Genomic DNA, 27,954 nt, shown 5'->3' with positions numbered 1-27,954 from the left:
CTGCCTGCAACAGAGAGGCTCATGCCATTAGGGAAAAAGGGCAGGGAATACACCGGGCCTCACGGACACGTCCTCGAGCTCGCGCCGTTCCGGATGCAGATACTGCAGCGCCGGGCGTGGTGGGAGAGCCTTGATGGATAGAGGCAGCACTCGGCTATATCGGGCGAAGAATCCCTTCCCTCACAAATATGCTGATCATCTGGGAGGCAGCCGAAGCCAGAGCTGTCTTTTGTGCTGCCTCGCGGAGAGGCTGAAACCTGCTCCCTGCCCTGTGGGAGAGGGCTGTGAATGGCACGGCTGAATTCCACCCTCTGAATGCTTTTTTTATTTTTAGAGAGATGGAAATAAGCTCTCCAGTTGCTGATGTTGGGCCCTGAAGGACGTTGTTCTACCCAGAAGCGTGAGGCCTAACACTTTAAAATGCCCTGTTATGAAGGGATAATTATCTAGACGTTTGATTTATTATTATTTTACTATTTTCTCTTTGAGACACTGATTTCCTGCTCCCACCAGTTATCCCTTACACATGCTAGAAGAGCAGTGTCATCAGTGTCCAAACCATGTCAGCTGCTTTCTGGAAAACTTAGGTTCTGGGTTAATGTTTCTGTCATCCTTGGCTGTGCAGCAACAGGCTAATAATTTTGTGGGTCCTACTGGAGCATTTACAACTTATCTTCCTCAGTCGCAAGGAAGGCCATCGATGTAAATTAACACATATAACAAAAAGATGCAGAAGCTGTTCCTCTGGTGTTCTGTTTGTGGTGGTAATTTTGCTCCTGCTGACCCTGAAGAATAAATCTCTGTGCCTAAGCCTTGTTCTGGGGTTTCTGCCACCAGCTGCGCACGGGGGATCGTGGCTGGGAGAGGCTGTCCTGCCCTGACGCTGCCTTGTATGTCTTCTTCTGCAGACCACGGGGCTGGTTGAAAAATGGGAGTGGAAGAAGGAGGATGTGATTCTGCACGTGCTGCCTTTACATCATGTCCACGGGGTGATCAATAAGCTGCTCTGTCCTCTCTGGGTGGGAGCGACATGCATCATGTTACCCGAATTCAGCGCACAGATGGTAAGCCTGGAGGGATTGTGTTGGCTTTGAGATTCAGCAGCGAGACCCCATGCATTGTAATTAGAGCAACTTTGGAAATAAGTTCCTAAACAATTCCAGCCTCTTTAGCTACCGGCTGCATGTGGTTCACAAACTGTTAAAAACCACTTTCAGTTGGGTGCTCGGTCTGGGGTAAACGCGCTCTTTGGAGGTTACAAGTTGCTTGAGTGTGACATACGTCATGGTAACGCTGCGCTGCCCGTCCTCGATGTGCTGGGGGTCCTGGGTCGTGGGGGGGCACTTCCAGACACCCGCTAAGACCATCAGCACCTGGAATAGGGCTTGTTAATTTTCTAGCACCGAGAAGAAAGGTGGAAATATTGGATTTTTCCCTTGCATGTTGGCACCGTGCTGCCTGGAGCTATGCTGTTTGTTGGATATTTCATTTTTAGTAGCTTGCGTTTTCCATTCCAATCTTCTGTCCTCGATGTTTGTATTACTTTACATGACAGCACGCGGGCTTTAGAATTTCTTGCAGCCCAGGTAAGAGAAATACTAATACTTGTCAACGTAGAAATGTTGCTCTTCATCTACAGAGGTACAAGTGTTAACAGATCTGTCAATTTAGGCTCGGCAATAGAAGTGAGAGTTTGCAAACTGAGAGCTGCTTGCAGCTTTGAAGGAAAGGTGGCAGGAGGGAAACCTTACGTATAAGCACGCCTGTACTGCACTGAATGTTCTCCAGCTGAGGCAGGAAACTCCAGGCTTGGTGCTCTGCTTCCCTTCTGTTCCTTGCCCACGGCGGCAGATAGCTGAGCTAAAGAGAGGATGAAGTGTGCCAGGCAGCCTTGTCACGCCAAAGGGACAAAGTGCAAGTGTGAAGGATACACCCAGAAGCCTTTGATGCTGCTCTACAGCGAGCCCAGGCTCTGATCTGAGCGGCTGCAGGGCCACGTGATTCTTGGTTGCTTATTTCTGCCTCGCAGAGAAGCAACCACCGAAAAGGCATGCTTCCCTTCTCGCTGCAAGATGGCCCTGACACCTGAAAACCCCACCGCTGGCTGAGCAGCGGTTCTTCTGAGGGGAGCAGCCCCAGGATCCCAGAGGGGCAGCCCTGCATTTATGTTTTTTTGGGTAGGATGCTGTTGTAGAGGAGGGCAGCAAGGTCTCCTGGCAGCCCCAGCCAGTGCTCTCTGTTTGATAGTCACCACCAAATTTACCATCCCTCATCTTTAGGGTGTCAGCCCAAGAAGCCCTGTCCGTGCTCGCAGCCCGGGGTGCAGCAGGGAGGTGTGTGTGCCCCTCCAAACCCAGGGCTCAGAGCCTTGTCCAGCCCCAGCGATGCTCGGAGGCAGCTGGTGTTTTGGCAGAGGAGCGTGCCGATAGCCTGGAAGCAAAGCCAAGCCCTCTGGAGGGCGCGTTTCTCCACGTCCTGTGCCACCGGTGATGGATTGTCCCTTCCACCCTTGTGTTTTTCTCCGCTCTCTCCCTGACATCCGCGAATCGATGAGCTGACGTTGAACGATGGGTTCAGGTGCCGGGGAGCGGGATGCCTGCGAGCTGCCTCTGATCAAAGCATCTCCGCCGGACCCACAGCCAAGGGCGAGCGAGGACAGAGCTGGAGGGAGCCCGGCTGGCCCTGGGGGATGAACTTGGGCAGGGAGGGCTCAGGGTAAGCGCCCCTGCTGCAGCGTGCCGAGGGCTCTCGGGTGCGTCCGGGCTCTGAAGGACGTCACTTGCTTTTCTATTTTTTTTTAATTCCCTTTATTTTTTTTTCCGAGGGCCTCCCCTGGGAGCCGAAAGTGGTTTGATCGGCACTACAAAGAAAGCACGCGAGGGTAAATAAGGCTTTCTTGTGGAGTTTAATGCAAGCTGCCTTTCAGTTGCAGCCTATTTCCACCAGCTGTTTACAAAATGCCCTTTGCTGCCGAAATCAGCTTGCAGAAAGGCAGCGGAGTTTCAGCGGAGGATTTTGCACAAGGAGCCCGAGTTTTGCTGTGTGCTTTTTCTCTTCGTTGCACCTTGAGAAAGCAGCCAATTATAGTGTGATATAAAGAAACCCGAATGGCAGCTAAAACACTTGACAGGCTGATCAAAACAAGGCTAGGAACTTACTCTCAACCTGCTGCAGACATATTTAGCCTTGAGTGATACTGGCATGGGTTCAAGAGAAACCGCAGCAGCATGCCCAATGTGTGTTTGGTTTCTAATCACTAACACTTCATTATACAAAATAAATACTTTATTATTACAGTGTTTATTAAATTACATAATTTGTGGCGTGCCTTATAGGCAGATACAGATGCCAGTCTGGTTTCGGTGGCGGTAACAGCGCTCTTTTTTTTTTTTTCTCAGTTGGAAGGCGTTGCGAGCCCCGGACCGAGGCTTGTTTGTCGTCCCCTGCAGCGCAGTGTTAGGAGGTGGCATCTTTCAGGCCCTCCCGGCTGCTTTTGGGAGCCGTCCAAGGAAAGGTTAAAAAGCAAGATTGCAGAATAACCCCTGAGTCCTGCCCAACAGCCGCTCTCGTGCTAAAACAGCACCTGATGGCCAAGGCTGCGTGCGAGCTATTGCCGAGGCCACGAGGGCTCATTAAAGCGTATTGAGATGCCTCAAGCGTGAAAGTTGCTGCATAAAATCAGATTCTTTTTATTAAATGAGGACATCCATTACTTTGCACTAGCTACTGTACATGTTATAATTCACTTTATAGCACCATCTGTTAGGACTGTCTTGCTTAAGCTTTTTGCAGCATCTTTTTATTGTAAGTTATTAAGAAATACGGCGGCATCTATTAATCATTTATTAATAACGGGCTTATAAACGGACCCTTAATTTCCAACAGTCTCATACGTGGTGCACAAATCCTCTGGTGCTGCTCGGGCTGCAGCGTGCCTCTGCTGGGTGCCCCCTGGGGCCGTGGGAGCAGCACTCAGTGCTCCCGGAGTGTGTCTGCTGCTCAGAAAGGGCAGCCCCGACCCCAAAATCACCCAAAATCACAGAGCACGGCCACGTCTCTGCTGCCGTGGGCACGTGGACTGGCAGCAGGCAGGAGAGCGGCGTCTGAGAGCTCGTTCCTCCCAGCAGCTGTGTGGGGCAGAGGCAGCTCTGATGTTATTTTTGTTTTCGGCAAAGCGTGAGAACCGGGAGGGCAGAAACGCGCTTTGAAGCCAGGGCTGCAGCCTGAGCGGCCCTAAACCGTCCTCCCTCCCATCAGAGCTGCCTTCCAGGCTGAGTTTTCTCCTCCAGCTGCACCGTGCTGTTTGCAGGCAGCCGGCGTTTCCCACTTTCAAAGGCCTGCCCCGTTTGTGTTGTGCAGGGCTAGAAAATGTAAAGGCACTGGTATTTCTGTGCACCTCTAAACTGGTGGCCAGAGGAGGAGGGAGGTTACTGATGTCGGTGCTGAAGGAATGGGTTCTCCACGAGCCCGCTGCCCACCGGGCAGCAGAGGAGGCCCCCGATCACACACTCTTCCTTGGAGACCTCTCTGCACTCGGGGTTTGCACCCTGCAGGCACCAGAGCACCCCTTCCCCAGAGATCCCCCCCTCCCAGATCCTGCAGCTGCTGCTCTGCAGGATCCATCCCGGGTTTGGACAACAGAAACTTTTTGTCTTTGCCTTGGGCCACCTCTGAGTCAGCCTCGGAGGAATTTGTGCTGAGCACGAGTTCGGCTCCTGGTGGCTCTTCTCAGTCTTCGGCGTAGGGGTGGAATAAAAATTATCAAAACCACGACGGAAAAAAAAAAAGCATACTCCAGTGAGCTTCTACAAACCTCAACCCTGTGTGACCTGGTGGTGGTGTGGGCTGCCCGTCGGGCTCTGCTGGGCAGGTTCTGAGCTGCAATGTGCCTCCTGCAGGATGACAGCCGTGGCTGTGCCCCACAGCCACTGGGCTGGTAAACGTGCCGGGATGCAGATTTATCGCCCTGCAGTTCCAAGAGGGGCTGTTGGTTCGGTGCCAGCACCACGGCACATCTGACTTCAGGTGCCTCCAAGGAACAAGCCCTCTGAAAATCCTGTCCTGCTTCCTCCCGAAGCCCTGCGGGCTGGTACAGCTGTGAGCACGGTGCTGCCCCTCTAGCTGCTGCTATCCGTGCCAACCAGATTAGGGGAAGCCTCTCTGGGCTGCGCGGGGACATCCTGAGCACGGCAGTCACTGTCGCCTGCAGGGAGAAGCACACACCACAGCACCGAGCCTCTCCCCCGGATCTGTCACTTCGGCAAGCATCAGCCCTCCCGAGTCTATTTTTAAAATCAAGGCAACTCCGAGCACAGGACGCCCGTCTCCAGTAACCAAGCATGGAAAAGGTGGTGCACTCGGGGCACTGGGGGTTGTGCATCCCCTCCTGCTTCAGCTGGAGAAAGGCAATTGTCTTTTCATTCATTAATCGGAGGCTTCAGAGGAGTAATTTTATTGCAGACTCAAAGAGGAGCCGGTGGAGGGAGGAGCGGGTCACTGGTGAACGGATTACGTTTGATCGCTTCGCGCAGACCTGGCTTTAAAAAGTTAGAGTTTTTCTTCACGTCTCCCCAGATCTGCCGTCTGTCCTCAGCATCTGTTACGGAGTAATGGCTTTTGATGTGTGTGGGGAAAAATAAAAAAAATGCAACCAGAGCCTGTCATATTTACTTATATTCCCAGGTCCCAGGGAAAGCACTTGCTCCTCTCAGTATGCCTACAGCGTAGCGAGGGTTTAAAAGCTTCAGACTGGAATGCAGAGGGGCCATCAAGCCACACTGATGAATAAATGATTAAAACCAGAGTCATGCGGAGCGCAAACAGTTCGGGGTTGTAACAAACAGGAGCTGAAGCCACCGAGGGCCCAATTTCCCTTTGAAGAGAGGGACGTTGCCTGTTCTGCACGTTGCTCCTGCGCAAACCCGGGTGGCGGCGGCGGGGAGAAGGCAGAGCTCCCACCACGGCTCTCCGGGCTTCTGCTGCATCTGTCTGCCCTCCACTCGGGGGAAAGCGGTGTCGGATGGGGGTGTTCAGCCCTGATTTCCCTTCCCCGTGCCCCTGCAGGCTCGGGAGGAGCTCTCTGCCCCCGCTATTAGGGCCGGGGTCCCGTGGATGTGGCTGTGGGCTGGCGCGGCACGGATCGATGCGGAGCACAGAGCCAGCTCCCAGCTCAGGAGGGATGCAAAGGGACGATTTAACCTTGCATTAGGGATATTGTTACTCCTGAAAAGGTTTAAAAAAAAATCCGATAACAACTGAAAATGATACCGTAATTTTATAGAAGGGGAGCTGCCGCATGTGTCAATAGAGGTAGCGGCGCACGTTGTCTGTTATCTGCTTGGGGTTGATGGGAAAATCCATGCTGATAGGCACTTTCTTTGCAGCTTTTAGGCATTTCTGCGTGAATCTCTGCCAGCTGCTTCTGGAGCCCTGTACCATGCAAAGTCTGGCTGGATTTAGCATGTTTTACAGTCGTTGCCACCATTAGAAGGTGCCCAGGTACTGACAGATTTGGTGCTTTCTGGCTAGTTTGTCCTTGCACATTTCCCTCTGAAAGCAAGGGCTCTGGAAAGGAAGAAAAAAAATATTTTCTTCCTTTTCTACCCTATTTGCATCTCTTCCTTCAGGTGGTGCTGGCAGATCTGGACGCAGGTTTGGGAGGCTGCTATAGGGAAGGGCGATCTCTTGGAGCAGCAGCTTGCCTGCTCCTCCGGCCTCACTCACCATCGTGCCATCTGCGTGCTGTAAGAAATACGTGGGAAAATCTTGCAGCTTCGCCTCCCTGGGATTGTTTTGTACCCGCTGGTGTCGTTTTCTCTTTTTTTTTTCTTTTTTTTTTCACTTACTGATGGCAAAATCCCGCTGGCCAGCCCATGGAATCGCCCAGATATGCTTTTGTGCAGTGGGAGGGGAGGAAAATCAGGAATGTCAGGAGGCTCTTGGGAACAGAAGGTCCTCTGCTTCTTTGCTGGCTCGGGCAGCCCTGACCTGTGAGCCAACAGTGCTGTGTGCCTGCCTTGGGCTTTTGCTCCTATTATTGCTGATAGAGAGCTATTCCCCTTCTTGCAGTGAGAAACATTTTGTTTTATCGCCCTTTTTAACTATAAAAAGAGTTCTGGTTTGCTCTGCACCATCTCCTGAACATCCTCCATCTGAAGGCTGGTGCTTCCCTCGCACATCGGGCTCTCCTGATAGTTTTGAAGGCTCAGCATTTGGCCAGAGGACTCTGCCAAGCTGCAGCCCCGGTCCCAACCCCGCTGAGCTGTGCCCGGTCCCAGGCTGGTGGGCTTCCAGCTGGAGCTGGCATTTCTGAGCAGACAGTATCAGGTGAGCAACAAAAAAAACCAGAGTGATGGGCTGCCAATATCCCATCCACAGGTAATGGATGTGGTGACAGTGACACGTAGGGTAACGGAGAGGGAGAGATGGAGCGTGCTGCTCCGGACCTGACAGCGTCGGAGGGTGCCGCGTGCGGGGAGGGCAGAGCTGGCCTCTCGCTGGAGGCCGTCCAAGTCCCAGGCTTGATTGATTAGTCCCAGGTAACGAGGCTTTCCCAGATCCTTCCCTTAAACCGTGAAGTTATAGTTATAAAACAGAAATAGCTGTTTCAGCTGGCTGGGCAGCGACAAGCCCTCTGGACGCCTCTGGGTCTGCGCAGTGCTCGGGAGTGCCAGCTTTGTACCGCGGCGTGGTGATTAGTGCCGTTAAAACACATGCTTGGGATCCAGATTTGGCTGAGCAGCAGCAGAACAGGTGGAGATGTTTGGCTGTCAGCAGATCGCCCCAGCAGTGGCTGGTGGCACGAATCCAAAGGCAGCTGCTTATCCTCAGGAAGGGGCTGTTGCTGGGGCGAGCCGGACTGACACAGAAGGAGCTGCTCCCATCGCTGGGGGGGCCTACAGAGGATTTTATCTGGGGCAGGAGCTGAGCAGATGTGCGAGGACAGGGAGTTCTGGGGTGCACGAGAGGTCTGCCGTATTTTGGAGTGATGTTTTTGTGTGTGGTTTTCTGTTTTCCTTTTTTTTTTTTTTTTTTTTTTTAAATCCAAACGCATGCGAAAATAATTCTGCTGCGTGGCCAGGCAGCCTGGAAGGCTGCCCGCTCTCCCCACAGCTGCTCTGAGCTTCTGAAGGCAAATCACACGGTGAGGATCGAACAGCCCCAAGTGTCTGTCTCCCTTTGGCACCGTCCTGATCCCTGCTTGCCATCACCTGTCTCTCCCTGCCCGAGGCAAGGCTCTCGGGACCACCAGGGGGAGCGGAGCGGGTCCCCGGGTTCAGCTCCTGGCTTTGGAGACGTCCTTGTCCGTGCTGCTGCCTCAGATGGGAGAAATACCAGGGGGATTGAAGAGAAAAACATCTTTGGGGAAAGAGGCTGGAAGGAATATAGCAGGCGTTAGATCCTTCTAAATGCAGCTTTGCCTGTTCTGCCTTGTTTTTGGGGATGTTTTGGGGAGGTGGGGTATTTTCAAGCCCACTGCCAGCACCAGCCACTCTCAGCTGCTCTCACGCTCTGAAACGCACTGCCTGGCACCATCCCTCTGGGTTCCCAGAGCAAGAAAAGCAGCAGACCTTGCTGCTGGAGCTCAGGACCACAGCCCATGGTGCTCTGCACTGAAGAGCCCACAGCTCCCAGCTCGGGAGCACCGCAGTGTCAGGGCACGGCTGCGCCAATGCGTCTCCACCAGGGAGTGCGATGTTCCCCTCTGGACACATCACCCCATCAACCTGGGCAAACTGCATCCTCTTCTGCTTTCCCTGATGCCAAGCGGGGCTTACACCACTTGTGTCCCAGCTCCAGGGACTCTGTAAGGGGCTGGAAATGCCCTTAGGTCAAGGTCTTTTGTGCCTGGCGGGTTCCCAACCCGTGCCATTTGGTCCCGTCGGGGGCTGGCTGGGCTGGGAGGCAGCAGGCGCTCCCCTCTTGGGTGGGATGGTGCCTTTGTTGGACGTGTCCTGCTGTATTAAGAAAAACACCGTGGTGCTGGCGGGTTTCCACAGGAGCTGATTGTTCTGAAGCAGCCAAGTGAGAGACGACGGGGAGAGAGGGCGCGCGGGGAGAGGAGGCGCCGGCGCGGTGGAGTAGAAAGCGATGAAATGGAGCCCGAGCGAGCAGGACGGAGGGGAAAGGGGCAGAGCGCACCAGCAGGCAGGGTGACAGCATGAAGGAGAAGCACTTGTTCACCTTCAATCAATTCAGGGCTTTTTTCCACCGCCGCACGTGCCTGTGTGCAGCTGAGCGTGCGCCGGGAGGGAGGGGAGAGGCGGCCGCGGTGTCAGGAGCGGTTAGGAAATACATTTGTCACCAGCGGGGCAGGAGCAGGGAGAAGGGAAGGAGGCAGCCAGCATCGAGGCTGAGAGGGCCGTAGCCTTTTATTTATTGATGGCTTTGCAGCGTTCCTGTCCTGGGGAGAGCTTACCTAGGGGGAAGAGCGACGGTGTGTGGAAGAAACGGGCCTGATTGCAATATTTATGCCCGCTCCCCGCTGCTGACTGCTCCCAGGTGGAGCCGGGGTCACTGGTTCTTCATTCCTCTCCAGCAGAGCTGGCTCCTGGAATTTGACCCAGTTTATGGTTCCTGCAGGTTAGCGGGAGCTGTAGCTGGAGAACTGGTCCTACAGGGACCAGTCCTTTTGGGAACGGTTCCTTTCATTCTGGATGTGGGTGAGGTGCCTGGCACAGATGTTTGCACTTGCCAGAATCCCTCAGCAGTACCCTGGGTCAGAGGTTTGGCTGTTTCTGACCAGCCCGGGGTGGCTTTGCTGTGGACAAGTCTGTTCATTCCTGTATTTCATTTCCCTTTGCACCATAAAGGAGTCATGGTGGGGTGCAGTGGATTGCTTGCAGAGCCCCTGCTTGTGAACCTCTTCAAAAGCGCTGGGGAGTTGGTGCTGACAGTGCCGACCATCACTTCCCTCTGCATTTGATATCGAGGTGCATTTTTATATATGTCTCTGCTTCCTTTCTAGGTTTGGAAGAAGTTCCTAAGCACCCAAGCTCCCCGTGTCAACGTCTTCATGGCAGTGCCCACCATCTATGCCAAGCTGATAGAGTATTACGACAAGCATTTCTCTCAGCCACAGGTCCAGGACTTTGTGCGTGCCTTTTGCCAGGAGAATATCAGGTAGGTGAGCGCTGCCCCTCTGCACCACCTCCACCTCTCAGCTCTGCACCAGGCAGGGGCTGCTGGTGGCTGTCGTACCAGGGGATCTGCAAGTTTTTTCTTTGGCTTTACCCCTCTGCACTTCCAGGCAGGTTGGAGTGCTTTAGTGTCTCCCTGACAAGAACGGGGGTGACATTATTTAATTATGAGCCACTCGTGCATGATAAAGCCAGAAGGGGTCTGCATGCTTACTGTATGTGTCACCCTATGTAACACAGGAGTAAGGACTTCATCCTGCAAACCAAGCTTGTGCTGCAGCATCTCTTTTAGGAGTCATTCCCATCTAAATTTAAAATCCATATCAGACAGAGAATCTTCTGTATGTGGGGATATCTTTGGTACTGGTTAAAGGCTTTGGGAACTTGTGTCTTAAGGTTTTATGTAGGAGTGTTCTTTGTGTAGCCTTGTGTTCGAATGCAAATTCCCTGGAGCAAAGGTCATCTTGGATGCTTTCTTATGTGGTGTTTCTTGTGCAGGTTGATGGTGTCGGGCTCTGCAGCCCTGCCTGTGCCTGTCCTGGAGAAGTGGAAGAGCATCACTGGGCACACACTGCTGGAGAGGTATGGGATGACGGAGATTGGGATGGCGCTTTCTAACCCTTTGCATGGAGTCCGTGTCCCAGGTAGGAGTCTCAAGAGGGTGGCTCAGTTCAGAGGTGTTTTGCTGTGAATTATTCACCATTTACCAGAATTCAGGAGTGGGCTATGGTATGAACAACGGTGCTGGGAGAGGAGCTGGCATTGGGAAGCCAGGAGAGGCCATGAGTGTGTGGGAAGCGGCTGGCAGCTTTCCCTGGGATTACTGCCCATGGTGCCTTGGCAAAGCTGTGCGTGCAGAGCTCACAGTGGTGGAAGTTGGCCCAAGCAGCCAGGCTAGGTCTGTTCTAGAAGCAGGGTCCATATTGGATGCTTTATGATTTCCAAAGTCTTTGTGAGTTCAAGCACGGTGATGGGTCTGCGTCTTCAGCTTCTGCTTTATGAAGTTGTATCTGTGTGGGGTGTTGACACAGGGTTCTCCACAGAGCAGCTCATGTCCTACCAATCAGTACTGAACATTTAAAATAGGATGTCTGCTCACTCTTATTTTAGTGCAAGTTCCTTAACTCTTCAAGAATTAGAAATTGTCACACCTCGTTGTACACCCTGGCTCTGTTCTCTCCTTGTCTTCCCTCACTTCTCCTAGCTACACTTGGTGACTCCTCAATATCTGTAGTTTTATGTAACCTAGAAATAAATTGATCTAAAACATTAAAAATATAAAATGCCCCCACCCTCCCTTTGGTTAACAACGTGGCCATCTGTCTGCCAAGCAACCCAGCCCACCACTATGCCACCTTCTCCTCCCCACATGCTGTCTGCACACGCATGGCACCATATGCATCGTTCTGGTCTCTCGGGGGACTGTTGTTACCCGGGGGGCCTGTCCTGTGCCTTGTGGCTTCCCACAGCACCTCTGTCCTGACTGCTTGTGGCACCTGTGCCCCTGAAGGGATTGCACAGGGAGAGGAGAAGCCACAGCTTCGCCCAGCACTGGCTCTGAACCTGAGAACAGCTCGGGGGCAGCATGAAATACGAACCATGGTTTACTTCTGCAGAGTGACTGTAATGCTCGTCCCCACAGCCTGGTGATGTTTGCTTTTTCTTTAAGTAGGGGCAATGAGTAGAGGCTCTATGCATTTCCCAGGAGACAAAGGAAGAAAGGAAATAAGACCAAAGGTGGGAAGTCAGAAATGAAGGAAGGGAAGGAAATTCTTTATTCTGGAGCTGGGTCCATGTGCTCCCAAGCAAAGCCAGTGCATAGTTTCTGGCAGTACTGGGGTCTGCAGGGGACCTGGGGACAAATAACCTGATAGAGCTGTGAGCAGAGGGGCTGGGTATAAAGGCTGCCCTTCCTTCAGAAGGGAGAGAGAAGAATCTGACAAAGGTGTGGATCAGCCAGAGACCTTACAGGCAGAGGGCTATAATTGAATAGGCTTGATTAATTTATTTCAGGAATTGTCAGTTGGGAAGCAGATGGGTGAAGCTGAGGCATAATTTACCAGAGCTGTGAAAAGCTTTTGATATAGTACCCCATTAGAGACTAGGATGTAAGGTCACCAGGTACAGCAGAGTACCCAGTGTGAACGACTCAGCTGAGAAATACAGCAGTCGGCTGGGGACAGTGCCTGGAGCAGGAGGAACAGTGAGCTTACTGCAAAAAAGACCTCAGACAGCACTGAGTGTTATAGGAAAGGTGCTAGCCAGTGGCTGACCGCAGCCCCACGCACTGCCCAAAGCTTTATTTAAAAAAAAATAATGCCATAAATGTGGCTGAGCAGCAGAGGACTCCTCGTTTGCAGCAGCCTGGTGGCCGCCCCTCTCCGGCAGCAGCTCACCATGATGGAGGCTGGGCCTCAGCAGCCCTCGGTGCCTTAAACCATGCTGAAGGGGCAAGCAAATAGATAATGAAATTGATGGGGATGACTGTGGACAGCTCAGAAATTTGTCTCAGAACGATGCCACTGCCTGTCACCCGGCAGCCCAAGCAGTTAACGTGGCTGTGCTCCAAGTGCCTGTCCCAGCGGTGATCCACCCCGGCCTGCAGAGGCAGGTCTCAGGGTACAGATCCTCACACTCGGAGCAGAAGTGATCTCTTCTTCACTTCTCATGGTCCTGCTCCTCTCCTTTGTGAGCTCCTGCCTCCAAGGAGAGGTCCGGGGCCTCCATTGCCCTCTTACACCCGCTCGGTGTGGCTGGGGAAGGGCAGAGGCCTCAGCGCCCGCCCGCGTCCCCACAGGACAACGGGGCACTACCGGAGCACGGATCTGAAGGAGCAAGGCAGGGTGGGAGCCTTTAATTTCCAAAAGAAGAAAAGATGAAAGATTGGAAAGATAAATGTTTGCTTGTATACGGTTAAAACCCTGCTTAAAATGCCTCTGTTTTCACCAGCTCTCATTCTAATCCCCCTGGTGCTGTTACTGTGAAGGGAGATGAATAATTCATGGACAGAGAATGCCTCGCTGGGCCTAATCACCACTTTAATTGGAGGTTTAGATCAGAGGCGGCTAATAGCTCCTACAGCGGGGACTCCGTGTATTGTTGACAGTGAGATCGTTGAGTGCCTTATCGTTGGCCTGTTTCAATTCTCCCAGGACACCACCGCACATAACAGCATCGAGGTCCCCCGATACCGAAGGACACAGACCGCAGGGCCAATTAAATTTATCTGGGAAGAGCTGACAACTTTTTTAAACAGAGGAGAACCGGTGGAAGAATAATAGTGTCACTCCTTGCTGACTGCAGCCCGGCGGAGGCTGGCTGAGCTGACACCGTGGGCACGCCGCCAGCATTTCTTAACATTCGGCAGCGCGCAAATTGGAGGGAGCTGGAAGGGCAGGGGGAGGGAGCCAGAGGAGAAAGCAGGGATTTCTCCCCAGTTCCCCCTCCCTGAATTGTGGCTGCTGACAAAAGGAAGGCAGGGCTGAGTTCTGACCCCGTTTTGATTCAGGTCTCAAGAAAGACAGGAGCGCTGGGGCTGTGCCTTGGGGACCTGCTCAGCCAAGCACCGACCTGTTGGAGTCGGCGTGGTGTGCGTTTTAACGTGGCAGAGGGCTTGAGGAGCTCTAGTCGTTGCCTCTGCACGGTTTTTATTAATACTGTCAGGCTCGTGTAGCTCTAGTCAATGCTGTGAGCATTTTCAGCCTTTACAGATGTCAATTTCCAAGTTTGTCATTTTTCCTAACTACCGAAAAGACTTCTCCAGACAGAACATAAGGAAACAGCTCCCCATGAGGGGCTTATTTTACATGTTGGTTTTACTTTAGCCAAATAAGAAATGAATTGATGGAGCTGTACTTGTAAATGCGATCCAAAGCCCTGCGCTGTGTGGAGGATGTGTTGACTTCTCTGTGGCTTCAGGTGTGTTTGAAAGCGTTGGCTGACCTTTGACGTTTGATTCTCAAAGACCAAGACCGGCAGCGGTCACTGATGGTTTAGCAGTGCTGCCCATCGCCCTTCTGCACTGAGGAGGATAGATGCATAAAGTGAAGAAGGATGCTGCATCTATCTGATCATGATCTGAAGGCTTCCAGAGCTGCCAAATCTATGGCAGTTCACTGCACTGGCTAGTGCTCCCCTCCACACACCTTGTAAGCCTGACTTCATTTACTTGCCGTGTCTGCCTGCTGTCCCTTGCCGCGTCTTTCAGCTAGGTTTGAGGCTGTCAGCACAAGGTATTTTTCACACTGGAGAAAATGTTCCCATAGAATTCTAGAAGGTGGCTCTGGCAAGCTCGACGTGCAAACATTTGGCTCGTTTTCCATGAATTATAACTCGCTTGGAGTCATCCTGGAGTCTCATGGCTGGTACCAGACTCTTTAAAATACATAAATACCTCTCCACGGCACCTCAGGTGGCACTTAACTCCTGGTGAGAAGAATGTAGCCCACTCTCCCTCCCTGCTCTGCTGCAGTTGCCTGTCTTGGACTTTTGGCAGCGATTCTGGCTGTGCTAGAGCAGCCTGAGTGAGGCTTACGGCAGGGGAAGGACCTGGCCGTCCGTGTTAGCTGACCCAAATGCTGAAGGCAAGCTCGAGCTGAGCAGACACACATCACGGAACTGCCATGTAGCTTCTGTTTATTTCTTGCCAGATTTGCTAATTGTTAGGGTAGTTTCGCTGCAATAAAATCTCACTCCCTCATAGCCCATCTGCTCTTGGCTGATCCTGCAGGGATGCCATAAATCTGGGCTACGACGACACATCTATTTCCATGGCAACTGACCAATGTAGCAAACACTAAACCGTGATGTCAGACACCAGACCTCCAGGGCCTGAATGGGAGAACGAGACCAGGACACGGAAAATGCCCCTTGAGCCCAAACACCTTAAATGCAGGTAACGAGGGGCAGGCAGTGCCGGGCTCCGGGTCCTGCTCACCTTGCTCTGGGGACTTCCCAACCACGCCGTGTTGGGCTGAGCGTGCTGCTTGATGAGCAGAGTTAGAAAGCAGATGGAAACATTGATCATTTCAAAATAAAGAGCACGCTTCCCAGTTTAACCTGCCCAGCCCTCCTGAGCCACAGGTTGCTCGGTGCTGATGCTCTGTGCCCAGTGTTCTGTGCCCGGTGCAGGGGAAACCTGCTGAGCCAGCAGATGCCCAAGACCCTTGGCTGCTGCTGTGCCTGGAGCCCCCTGGCACACAGAGGTGGCAGGAACAAAGCTGCCCCTTGGGCTGGGTTTTCAGATGCCTACTACGAAGAGCATACATGAAAGCAAGGGTGGGAGCCCTGCAGGATGCAGTTTTGGGAGCCTGTGGTCACAGTACTGTCTCGGAGCTTACTAGCAGTTGTTTGTGCCTCCGTGTCAGATACCCTGGCTTTGAGAATTGAACCCAGTGGAAGAATGTGGTGGCTTTGATCTCTGCTTTCTTCCTGTGATGTTTTCTATACGGTGTATTGATGCCTCATAAAACTGAGATAATCCCTTGCAATTCTTACCCCGTTAAGCCTTTGCCTTCTCTGTCGGGTCCAGGCTATAGGGAAGCAGTGAGCCACTGCAGCAATCATTGTGTCCTTTCTTTTCTCATCTTTGTGCAGGTTTCACAGTGCTCTTTTTTTTTTTTTTTTTTTAAAGACAGCTTCATTACTGAGCCACGAAGCTGTGCTGATGTCTTCAAAGGCTGGCCAAGAGAGACTGTTCAGGGCTGGAGACACATTTGTTTTCCTAGGCATTTCCAGCACTGCCTGCTCAGCGACCAAACGGAGGATTGCAGCGCCGTGACATTTGCATGCAGACATAGGATGTGATCGAAGCCTTCCTGAAGGGTAACCCCCTGCTAGGGAGTTCTCTAGTGCCAGCGCAGGCTGCAGATGCCATGGATAGAAGAGCAGCTGCTCTTTTGCATCCTTTTTGTTCCCCAGGGGCCGTCCACTGCTTCACTCCTGTTCTGTTGCCTTCACAGGTTCGGTGGGGACCCCGCTGCCCGGCGTGGAGGTGTGCATTGCCACCGAGACTTTGAGGAGTGGTGGTCGCTCCTACACCGTCCATGCTCAGGGAGATGAAAACGGCACACAGGTAGTGCTCAGCCGTGTTCTCTGCTCGTGTCACGAAAAGTTCCCTCCTCCCCAGCCTTTGAAGTGCTCCAGCTCCCCGCACGGGGCGGGAGGTGAGGGCAATGGTGCAAGGGCGGTGGGTGATGGTGTAAGAAGTTCACACCATGTCAAACCTCCCCTGCAGGAGGGCTCCAAGGCTTAAAGCTCAGTGGTTGAGGTTGTGAGAGCTGTGGTGTGGACTTGCCGTGGAAGAAGGGTCCTGGTGGAAGAAGGAAGGTGGCAGAAGGGTCGGGGCTGGACGCGCACAGCCCTGCAATAAGCGTGTCTGTGGCTGTGTCCCCGCTCCGGGCATTTCTGCGTGGTTTGGTACCGACGATATGAAAAATTACCAAATGTCACGTAATGGCTTGCTGGTTCCCCAGTAGGAAATAAACACCTCCCAGCAGCCCGGCCGGCGCAATAAACGCCTGCCGTCTGCTTCAATTACACCACTTTCAGGGCAGGGACCTCTCTCCGTACACAGGGAGCGCGGTGCACATCTGTGCTCCTCCTGCCCAGATAATAACGAAACTGCCAGCACCGAGCAGGTCCTGGCTGTGGGGGGGGGACACGGGGCCATGCTCTGGGGCAGGACATCCCCGAGGAGCGTGGCGGGGCCACGAGTACCTGCGGGATGCGGAGAGGAGCTGAGCACCCTGCCAAGAGCTCAGCTCTGAGCCGTCTCTTCGCAGCATCCCTGCGGCTCCCGCGAGGAGCTGATCTCGGTGACGAGGAGCCGATCTCGGCGACGGGGTCAGGCACATTGTCAGGGCAATCTGCGAGGCGTTCATACCTCGCCTGGGCTGCGAGGAGCCAGAAACCCCCCCTCTTCTTCCTGCGAGCGCCTGCATTTGCCAAGGAAATTATTTGCTTAGCTGTAGCAAGAGCCTCACAAGGTCAGCGCCTTCCCCGCTCGCGTTGGGCTGAGGCTTCAGCCTCCTGCTCCCTCCTGACAGCAGCACACAACAGACCTGCTCCTTCCCGTTAAGCACTGGGACAGCTCTGCTTGCCATTCCGTGCCACCCCTGGGGCACGTCGCCATCCTGCACAGCCAGGACCCCGGGGACGTGGCGGTGGCGAGGCGGGGAGCCTTTGTGCCCCACCATCCGGTAACTGCACGAGCTCGCGGCAGGGGACTGGTGCAATTTGCAGAGCTGGCTCCTGGCACGCCCTGAAGATCAATAATCTACTTAGCTGAAAGTTTGCTGGAGCTCTTTGCGCCTCAATTCGTTTTTTTTTTTCCCCCGTCCCTTGATTAGAGTGCTGGATGCCTCCCACCCACGTGCTCCAGCCCTCCCATCTCCCTGCAGCACCCAGGAGCCCCGTGCTTGCTCATTCCCAGTTTGCTCAGGTTTTTTAGGTGCTGCCGTGCCAAATACCTGCTAATTATTGCTGCACCCCGGGCTGAGAGCAGCTCTGGGGTGTTCGGTGCAGAGCGAGGTCCCCTGGGGAGATGAGATCCCATTCTTCAAGTGCTCGGAGAAGCGATTCCTCCCCTGCTTCCCTGGGGAGCTGGGAGGTGTGGGAGCAGGCATCAGGGGACAGCAGCAGCTTCGCCTGCTCAGAGCCACCCCAGCTCACTACGAAGCAGTCCCTAAACACCAAACCTGACCGTAAAGGCACCCCAGTAAGTATTTAACCCAGAGCCTGAGCGCAGCAAGGTATCAGCGCCCCTCTTTACCCACCACCCCCACGCCTTTCACCTTTTTTCCCCTTCACTTTTTGGAATCCCAGCTCCAGCTCAGGACCTCATGCCCAGCTCCTGCGCGCAGGAAAGGGTTACAGCTTCCCCGCGCTGAGCGTTTCAGTTCGCTTTGTTTGGTGCGATGCATATTTCATACGCTTAGCTTCCCAGCTGGCAGAGGCCTGCAAAAACCCTGCGAGCTGTTGGGTATTGTCTCTCTCTCCTTCTTTATTTGTTTGTTTGTTGGCTGCTAGGGTTTTTTTTTGGGTTGTCATTTTTGTTGGATTTTTTATTTATTTATCTATTTATTTATTTATTTTTCGCTTTTTTCCAAATTGCTCGCTCGCACGAAAGCCAAGCCCCAGTCCCTGACAATGGGGGTCTATCAATAGATAAATGGTTTCACAGCTGTATCTGGTGCCGTGCTCCAGCCAGGGCTTTTATGGCGAGTAATTTCCTTGCGCTGAGGCTGCGAAGGGAGCCGGGCGGGACGTATGGGTTGCAGGAGCTGGCAGCAGGAGGACGCTGCAGCCACGGGCTTTTCTCCACCCCCCCACCCGCCTCCCCTCGCCCCCCTCCTTCAAGGTTGTAATTATCTCGTTGTTTATCCATATGCAAGCTGTCGTCCTGGACGGGAACCGGCTCTGCTGCGGCCGTTCCTCCCCGCAGCCACCAGCATCTCCCTGCCCCTCCTTCCCGTGCCCCCCGCGTCTCCACCATCTGCCAGCAGCTCGCTGCCTCTCGCCAGCCCCTCTGTGCCACCGACGGCGTGGGGACAGCCAGTCCCTCACCCTATATCAGGGCCAGGGCTCTGAGATGCTGGGGGTGCTCTGGAGAGGGCACCAGGAGCGGCTCCACCTCGCTCACGGTTTGCTGAGACCTTCCTAGAACCAGCAGGGAGATGTTTGGTCACCACCAAGGTGCCCGGAAAGTCAGGTTTGCTCCAAGGTGCTGGGCATCACCTCCAGCACCCCACCTCCATCTCCCTTTGGGGGCTTGCTGCTGCCTCGCCACCACGGGGGCTCGCTGGATGCTCCAGGCTTTATCCTCCCCGCCTAGGGCTTTGCCATTTTGACAAACCTTGCCCTCAGGTCGTGATCTCTGCCACCAGGAACCACCTCCCAGGCAGGCGGTGTGGGGAACACGTTGTGGGAGGCAGCTGGGATTAGGTCTGCTGCTTTTCCTCCAGCTGGAACATCAGTCCTCAGGTCGTTGGCACAACCCACCTTAGGTAAACACGCGCCGCATTTATCCTGTTTTCCATTTGCCCTTATTTCTTCCAAAAACTCCTTCCAGAGCCCTCTGAGCGTTGGACACTGCTTGTTTTGTATACTCCAGCCATGATTTCTGTTTCCCCGTGTTCCTCTCATCCCCTCAGTGTCCGTTTGGTTACCCGGGCTGCTTTCGGTACTGCGTAAACATTTGAGCTGCTCCTTACTGACCACATCCAGTTCCTTAGTCAACACAGTGACTGCCTTCCTACTGGTATTTATACTCCTGCCTCCTCCCTGTCTGTCTGATGGTTTTTTTTTTTTGAGGCCACAGCTGTATTTTTCTTTTTCCTGGTGGTAAAGGTGGAGGTAGGGATGACGCTAGCACCACGTCCCTGCGTTTCTCAGCTGAAAGCCTCTTATCACAGGAGCAGCTTCCATCCCAGGAGGCTGTTTCCTCGTGCATTCAAATTGAGTCCATCTGTCAAGAACAACCCTCCTTCCACGAGCGCTTCCTTTGGGCTAACCTTGGTCCCAGCACCCTCAAGCTGTCCATTAATCTCTTTATTACCATTTTATGCGTTTGTTCCCCCTTTGCAGGGGGAGAAGGACTTCTCCCTGGCTTCCCACTGCCTTGGGATGTCTCCTTGGTCCCCTCCACCAGGCTGGCCCCCTGCTTGTCCCAGCACGAAGGATGAGGGCTGGCTTCCTCTCTGTTCCCATCGCGGCTGTTTTTGGCCTTCAGCCCTTCTCTCTCTGTCTGTATCAGAGCCGTCTGCCACTGGGCCAGCCTGGGAAGCTGGGGAGCTCCTGTTCCCCTGCTGTGAGACGTGGGATGGAAGCAGCTCTGCCCGTGCAGCCCCTTGCCTGTTTCTGCTCCCTTTTTGCAGCCTCACCCCCGAATCCCTCTGCTCTGTGGGCTCAGCCACGTGCTCAGGAGCTGTGCTCCTGCCTCGTCCCGTGCTGTATTTCTCCATCAGGTTGCAGATGCTGTGGCTGGTGTAGCACATCTCGGGGACGTCTGCTGAAGGACGAGGTGGGGGAGATGCTGAAGAAGCCCAGCAGAAGGGGCAGTCCGTGCCCCAGAGAGCTTCCAGCCGAGGAGGAGAGGCAGCGGCTGCCTCGGGGCTGCTTAGCTCCAGGAAGCAATTAGAGGCTGCTGGACAGCACGGCCGTCTGCAGTCCGAGCACGTCACAGCCTCGCTGACCTCGACTTTTGAGTGAGGTTTATGAGAAACGAAGCAGAGGGGGGACACTAATTGAATCCCTGCCTGGTACCCTGCCTGCCCCCGAGCCCGGAATCAGAGCGGGCGCTGCGAGTGCACGTCGGGAGCCTGCCTCTAATGAACAGAGCCGAGAGAGTGGGGAGATGTGCTGACATCTCGCCTCGTTTATTATCTTCTGGGGCCTGCAAACAAGAGGGCTGAGAGCAGCAGAGTGGAGAGCTGTTGGCATTTCTGGAATGGCTTTACGCTGCTAATTTATGGTGTGAATATAGAGCAAGAAGTCTGGGGTCCGTGGAGCAACGGCAGGGAGGACTGACCTCTCCCAAACTTGGGTTGCTTTCCGTGGTTCTTTTGGAATCATCTGGACTTAATCAGTGTGGTAACTTTTAAAAATCAGTGTTGCCCCAAAATATATACAGTTACTTTTCGTTTTCAGTGGAGCAGCATTTGCTGTAAGTAGAGGGTTGGGTTTTTTGAGAATAACTTTCAGCGTTCCAGCTCCGCCGTGCACCAGCCTTGCTTTTAAATTTATAACCTTCCAAAATGAAAAGTAAATTGATTGTGTTATTCCCAGCCCTTTTATAAAAGTTAACATTACAAAAACAGATGTGCAATGTGGCCTTGTAGATTACAGTCTGGGCTTGGGGTTTTTGTTTTTTGCTTTTATTTTTCTTGCGCTGCGCCGTGTCCCTGAGGAGCAGAAATCTGCCTTTTTCCAGCAGGAGGAAAATTGTTCTGTGTCTAAATTGCCTCCTGCTTGCCTTCTGCAGGATGCTGCAGGACACAGAGCTCACAGGAAAGATAATGCTTTTACAAAAACATGCAACTTAGCAGGGAATTTTTAATTATGAATGTGCATGAGAGATCAGATTGCCTGGTAATTTGGTAGTGCGCTGGCAAGCCTCGCACCTCGAGGACATCCATACAAATGTGACCCAGGGAGACAGCGATTAAAAGGGGGTGTCGAGCAGATTATTGGTCTCCAGCCTCCTTTTGGGAGGCAGGTAAACACGTCCTCACTTCCCTGGTCCCAGAGGCCCGGACTGGCACAGCACCAGCCCCTGTGCTGGAGAAGCAGGGGCCCAGCAGGAGCTCCCCTGGTTGATTTGGTTTATGGGGGCTGAGCTGTGGCAAGGCTCTGCTGTGTCACCAGGGCCACCAAAATCCCCAGGGAGCGAGTGAGGGGTCTTTGGAGGGACAGAGAACATCTGGAAATGCTGCTGCTGGCTTCGGAGGCGGCGAGACATGGCACGGCATCCATCCTCCGCCTTCCCCAGCCGTGCACGAGCGCTGCGGTTGATTTGGCTGAGCGTGGCGAAAGACAGGGAAAAAATAGGATGTGGGTTGGTGAAGCTATGGCTTGTGGACAGGCATCGCTCCCCAGGCTGCCAGCATCGAGCTGAGCAGGCAGAAGTGGCCACAAAAACGGGAGCGGTTGGTGCCAAGCGTGCCCCCGGGTGAGACCATCTCCTGCTGCTCCTCTGGGATTTGTTCCCCTATTTTCCATGCTTTGGTGTGGTTTTTGTTTGCTTGTTTGCTTTAAAAAAAGTTCCTGCTCTGTGAGAAGTGCTGAAAGGGCTCCATCACTTCCATAAACCTGGCACGTAGAAATTATTGTCTTCTATTAGTCACTTAAAAGGCTGGGTTGCTTAATTATTTTGATTACAGTAATCACTTATTTATAAGGTGGGGAAAGCGCCAAGTATTTCCAAGCCGAGGAGCACGGTACCGGCTGTGGCAGAGGAGGCAGCGTTGCAAAAGCAATTTTTCCCCCCAAATGTCCATGATTTTGCTTTTCCTCCTTGTGTCAGTGACGGTGCCCAGCCCGTGCGCGCTGGGCTCTTCTCTCCTGCTCTGGCAGCTCTGCTGGTGGAGGAAGAGGCCTGTGAAGGAAAACCAGGCTCTGGCTGGGTAGGAGGGGTGAAACACAGAGTGGAAACCCAAGGATAGAAGGAAAAGCAGGGAGGAATGAAAGGAAAATGATGCAAGACCCTCAGGGCACAAAGGGTCCCCGTGCGCTGCCCTCCTGTCACCCCCAGCCCTGCGCTTCCCCTCGGCGAGGGCTGTGCCATCCCTGGTGGGCACCCCAAAGAGAAGGTGCTCTCATCTGCAGCCCTGAGCCTCCCGTGCTCACCCAGGGAAGAGGCTTAGGTAATTATTTTGGGGCTGGAGGGAAGGAGAGGTCTGGTGGAAGTTGGCCGTTTCCTCCAGACTCCGGCCGGTGGCATCCTGCTGCTGTTTCCAGCCTGAAGAAGGGTTTTTGGTTTTGGTTTTTCTTTTTCCCTACAAGCGTGTCTGTCTTCCTCCCCGCTCTATCAGCCTAATAAAAAGTTATTACCTCTCCTCACAGACCTGCCTTTCAACTTTCGCTTTGTCTCCCACATGTTTCTGCTCAGGCATCCGCCGTGCCTCCCCTCCTTCCCAGCGAAAGCCGTGCTGCCGTACGGCCGCCTCCATAAAAGCTACTAATTCCATTACCGTCCATTAGAAACTCCTCTCCTGCAGCTCCCGGAGGAGAGGGGCACAGCACAGATCAGAGACCACAAGAAAACAAATGGCCACTTTGAACAAATCGCAGGGCTGCTTGCCAAGTGGGGATTCCCAGCTCTTTACCAGCCACCCTCACTTCCTGCTAATGAAGAGGTAAAATGGAAGCGGCGAAAACCTGCAGTTTATAATCGCCCGGATTTATCCCTTCAAAGGGTTTATTACAACCTTTTTATTTTCCTGCGTGGAAAATGTAATCTTATCCGGCACGCCGGCTGGCCCAGCTCAGCTCGCCGGGTGCATTTTGCAGCGGAAAGCTCTGGAGCAGCAGCAGCCTGCTGGGGGCACGGGGGGGGCTCCCTGTTAAAGTTGCTCGAATGCATGGAAGCAGTCGAAACGTGCATTGCGATGTGGCACTCGGAGATCAGGATATCAGTGCAATTAGCAAGCTGATGCTTTCAGCAGCTGCTTGCGACGCGGTTGCAGTGTATCAACAACGGGGACCGCTGAGATTTGGAGGAGAAAGGAAACAAAGCAGCTAGCCACGCCGCTGCCGCCGAAACGCCCGCTTCCCTGCCATGCATCCAGCGGGCTGGGGGCGTACCCGTGGTCCTAGCAGGGGTCAGAGGCGAGAGGCTGTAGCAGAAAAATGCCTCGAACCCTGAATTTTTACCCATGCTGTTTTCAGGCAAGCCAGGCTGCTGGCACCGGGGCGGTTCGTGTCCTCTCCGCTACGCCGGGGAGCAATGCCAGTGACATTCGGAGTTCAGCGAGCAAAATCCTATTAAGATAACGTCACGGCCTTTCTGTTTTACTGTTTGCAAGCCAGCCATAACATCATTAAATTACACAACAGGGAGGTGCCTGCTGCCAAGGAGCTCTGCTCTAGATAAGACGTGGGTTGAGCCTCTGCCAAAATTCGAGTCGATCTGACAGGGAATTTGGAGCTCGTTCAAGGTTTGATTCACAGCAGAAGCGGCGGCGCGCAGGTAAAAGCCGTGCAGGATTGGTCCCCGGGGCAGTGGTGGTGCCGTGCCCTGCCTTGGGGGCACGGAGGCACTCGGCATGGCCATGTTCACATCCCTGCTCACATCAAATCTGGCAGGGCATGTGGAGGAATCCAAGGCAGCTGTCGGCAGGTCCTCGCGGGTGCTTACCTCTGCTGCCCCCCTTCCCAGCCCTTTCTGGGGAGCCGGAGGCAGGCTGAGGGCTCCAGGGACCGGTGCTGGAGCTCACACTGGTGATTAAAGTGCCTGCGGTGTGAGGAGGATTTTAGTGTGTCCTCTCCAGCTGGGGCGCAGCGAGTGGGGTGCAGTGGGGCTTGCTGGAGGGTGCATAGGGTGGGATTGGCCTGGGGAGTGCTTCCCAGGTGTGCTTCCCAAAGGGGAAAAGCTGAAACTGGTGGCACCGGGCTCATGGTATTGCTCAGGGAAGCTGCTTGGTTTGTGGTGCCACGGCCAGGCCAGCAGGAAAAGGAGGGCCACGTGGCAAAACTGCTGGCGTGCCCCATCCACTGCGGCTCCTGCAAGCCCCCTGGGCACAGGCTTTGTGCCTCGTGCCCCTTTGCCGATGCAGGTGCCAAGGTTTGGCCCTGGGCTCTCCAGACCCCAAGTGATTCTGTGCCCGTGCATCGTCTGGTCTTCAGGCTCCCTCTCCAAGGTCCCCTGGGGCGCCCCGATCCGGCACCATCCGCAGCTTGCCGTGGTTCAGCTGAGCTCCCCTCGACAGCAGTAACGGGCTTTTTATCCCGCAGCATCTCCTAGGTGGTGGAAATAAAACCCAGCGAGGACTCTGGGGGCTTGGTCCGGCTCCTGGCATTTAAGGAAGTGGCAGCTCTGCGGAGTGCCTGGGCTGTTGGTGCAGAAAGCCCCGTGTCACCGCGTCCTCCAAGACAGCACATCAGGACGACGTGACTTAAAGCACAAACGGTGCCTTAAAAGCAGCTTTCTGAGCATTTTCCGTTAGGAAAGCTTTGTTCCCATCAAAGACTGCGGAGATACAAAGCCTGCCCTGCTCCGTGGTTCCGCTTGGCGTTCCAGCACTGCTGTTACTGCTTTCCCTCGTGGCCGCGTTTTTGGCACCGCTCACTCCGGGGTCCCAGAGGAACCTTGGTGCTGCAGCAGCCCCAGCACAGAGTGGCCGGGAGCTGCCGCTAGGTGCCTGCCCCACGAGGGGCTGCAGCAGCTCTGGCAGTGACCTCCTCTCACAGAAGGGTTCTGCACATCTTCCCCGCAAAGGACCTGAGCTTAACACGGTCCCACGGGCGCTGCGACACCCGGCGCGGCTAAAGCCTCGTCTCCCAGCCTGGGAACTGCAGAGCAGCATACGTGCAGGAGGGAGGAACACCGTGCCATGTCAGGCAGGTCTGCGACCTCCCCGTGGTTCTCCAGTTTCCATAACAGCAGGAGATTCGGTCCTGTTGCCATAGAAAACCTCCCCGTGCAGGTTTGCGGGGTGCTGAGCCGTCACCAGAGCCGCCGCCTCGCAGTGCGCCCGAAAGATGCCGCGCGTCCCGGAGAACAAATCAGATGGTGTTTCCTGCCACCTCCTCGGGAAAAAAAATAAATAAATAGTGTCAGATTGACAGTTTGGGGAAGCGAAGGTTTCTATCAACACAGCAGAAGCTGCGCCTCGTCCTGCTGCCTCCTCCTGCCTGCAGGAGCACGGTGCTGAGCCGCGAGGGGCACGAGGCGCTCGTGCTGCCACCGTCAGCACCCGATCTCCCAGCTGCTGCGGGAAAGCCGTGACTTTGAGCCTGTAGTAGCCCATTTCGTATTTTTAGAAGAGCTGGGGAGGCCAACCCCCCCCCGGCTGGTGAAGCAGCTCCCTGGGAAGCTCAGTTTTGGCTTCGCTTTGGAGCTCTGCCTGGGTTTGCCCTCCCCTCGCCACGCCGCAGCCCGTTTCTGCAGCAGGGGATCTATTTGTGCTGCCTCCCCCGGGGAGGGCAGGGGTTGTCCCCGCTGCCAGCCCGGCCACAGGTTGCTGCAAGGGCCAAGTGCTGCAGCTGGTGGCCACGTCCCCTGTGGCTGCTACTCCCAAGGCTGAGCCGGCCACTAACCCTTTGCTTGCTGCTGTCACGGCTGGGGGTACACGCCTGGAGGGGGGACGGGGACGGGGACGGGACGTGTCCTTGTCTGGGACGTGGGAGCCTTTCAGGATGAAACCTCTGTGGCTTTCTCTCATCCTAATTGCCACGGGAAGGGACGGTCTTGCCACTGAGATGGCCACAGGGCTCCCAATGGGGTGCGTGCCCCAAACAGGGAGCCTGGAGGTTGCAAACCACGCTGCGTGCTGCTGATCCCCTGCTGATCCCTCTCCTTGCACCACGCTGGGCTCCAGGGCAGCGAGCAGGGATGGGGGATTTTTAGGGCTGCCACACGGGTTGATTTCCCTGGCGGAATTCCCTCACATTCCCTCCTGCTTTGTTGCAGGTGACTCCAGGTTTTGAAGGCCAAGAAGGGGAGCTGCTCGTCCGGGGGCCCTCGGTGTTCCGCGAGTACTGGAACAGACCCCGGGAAACAAAAGATGCTTTCACGCCCGACGGCTGGTTCAAAACAGGTACTGTGTGCTCTGCCCGGACCAGGGCAGGTTTTCTGTGCTGGGTCTGGAGAACGGGATCTGGGTTCACCTCGCTTCTTCATGTGCACTGGCCCTAATTATTCAGCCAAGGAATGGGGGATGTTCGGGGCTGCTGCTGGAAACGCAGCGCAGCGGCACCACGCTTCCTGGGGGCTTGAGCCCTGCGGCCTCAGCACCTGACACCAGGTCATGGTGTGGCTCAGTTTAAATGAGCTTTTTTGGACGAGAATCACGGTGAGTGTCCCCAACGGGGGAACAGTTTGGGAAGGTGTCAGAACTGCCAGGATGTCGCCTTCTGACATTTTTCAGAGTGAAAGGTTTGCGTCTTCCAAATAGAGACCTTCTGTTTTGAATCTGGGGCTCATTTTATTTTACGTGGTATGTTTCTGAATTGCAAAGGTAATTAATTAATTAATTTATTTATCTATCTATTTATTTATTCATTTTCCTGGGTGTTCCTGGGATTTGCCCTTTGGACTGGGAATAAGGACTGGTTTTGAGACATTTAACGTTTCCAGGGACGGGAACACCTCTGGTGTTCGATTCCTTCAGATCAAATTTCACCAGATTTCACCAGAAGATAATATCCAGATAGCAATGATATATATTGTGGCACACCTTGCTAGATTTTATCTAATGTTTGCAAACAGAAAAAAAAAACATCCTGTTATGCTTAAGCTCTGCTGGCAGCGGGTGTAGCCCCGGCTGCCCTACCTGCAGCATCCCCGGCTGGGGTGGCAAAGCCTCGAAGGGGAACTCTTGAGGCTGATCCTGTCCGTAATGTGGGATAACAAATTCAGGAGGATACTGTGCTGAAGGCTTTTCCCGAGCGGAACAGACGTGACAGACCATGAATAAGTGATGTGCTTCGATCTACGCCTCCCTCTCTGCGCGCAGCGCGCCGCACGCAGCGCTAGAGCTTGGCCTCCTCGGGCAGAGGTTCCCGTCCCCCGGGACAGCTCTGCGAGTCGGATTAAATTATAAATTATCCCTGTGCCCACAGCGAGCACGGCGGTGCCCTGAGATGGCTCTGCAGGCTCTGGTCCCAGCGTTTGAGCGGTCGGTTCGTATCTCTGGCCACCCTTCTTCCTGCCACCTCTGCCACCGGCCACGAGCGGTTTGGAGGCTGGGATAAACGCCCTCAACGCGTTTGTCTGGTGGTGCTGAGCCCAACCGTCCCCTAATCTTGGCCGTGCAGGAGGGTGGGATGCCTGCTGTCCTCCTAGCCCTCACGGACAAGCAGCCCTGACATTCCCATTCCCCTTTTACCCCGCGTTAGCGGTGCCATCCAGGCACCGGGGTGGATTTCTGATGCCCGCTCTGTAATCGTATTTATTGACGATTTGTGACAACGCTGTGATTTATTGTCACGGCTGCTCTGAACCAGACACGGGGCTGCCCTGCCGGGGGTGTCACCGCAGGTCCCGATCCCGTGCCAGGGCCACGTTTGGTGCCGGAGCAGGGGCAGACAGCGCCGGGTGTGGGGCAATCAGCTCTAAAAATTTTTGTAGTCAAGGCTCCTGATGAATATTTCAGCT

At 54.3% G+C, this 27,954-nt stretch overlaps 1 protein-coding gene across 1 annotated transcript in view; it reads left to right on the top strand.

Annotated features, from left to right (window-relative positions):
- The window catches only part of ACSF3 (acyl-CoA synthetase family member 3), a 53,520-nt gene that overhangs the window by 4,328 nt on the left and 21,238 nt on the right, over nt 1-27,954 (top strand). The window contains exons 3-7 of the mRNA XM_027466651.3: nt 909-1,064; nt 9,968-10,122; nt 10,638-10,783; nt 16,100-16,212; nt 26,269-26,395. Coding sequence (XP_027322452.3) covers nt 909-1,064; nt 9,968-10,122; nt 10,638-10,783; nt 16,100-16,212; nt 26,269-26,395 — 697 coding nt within the window. The remainder of the gene's footprint in view (nt 1-908; nt 1,065-9,967; nt 10,123-10,637; nt 10,784-16,099; nt 16,213-26,268; nt 26,396-27,954) is intronic.

The sequence above is a fragment of the Anas platyrhynchos genome, chromosome 12, assembly GCF_047663525.1.
Source record: "Anas platyrhynchos isolate ZD024472 breed Pekin duck chromosome 12, IASCAAS_PekinDuck_T2T, whole genome shotgun sequence".
Classification (NCBI taxonomy): Eukaryota; Metazoa; Chordata; class Aves; order Anseriformes; family Anatidae; genus Anas; species Anas platyrhynchos.
Note: the sequence above shows the minus strand (reverse complement) of the source record. Positions and strands in the feature narration are given on the sequence as shown.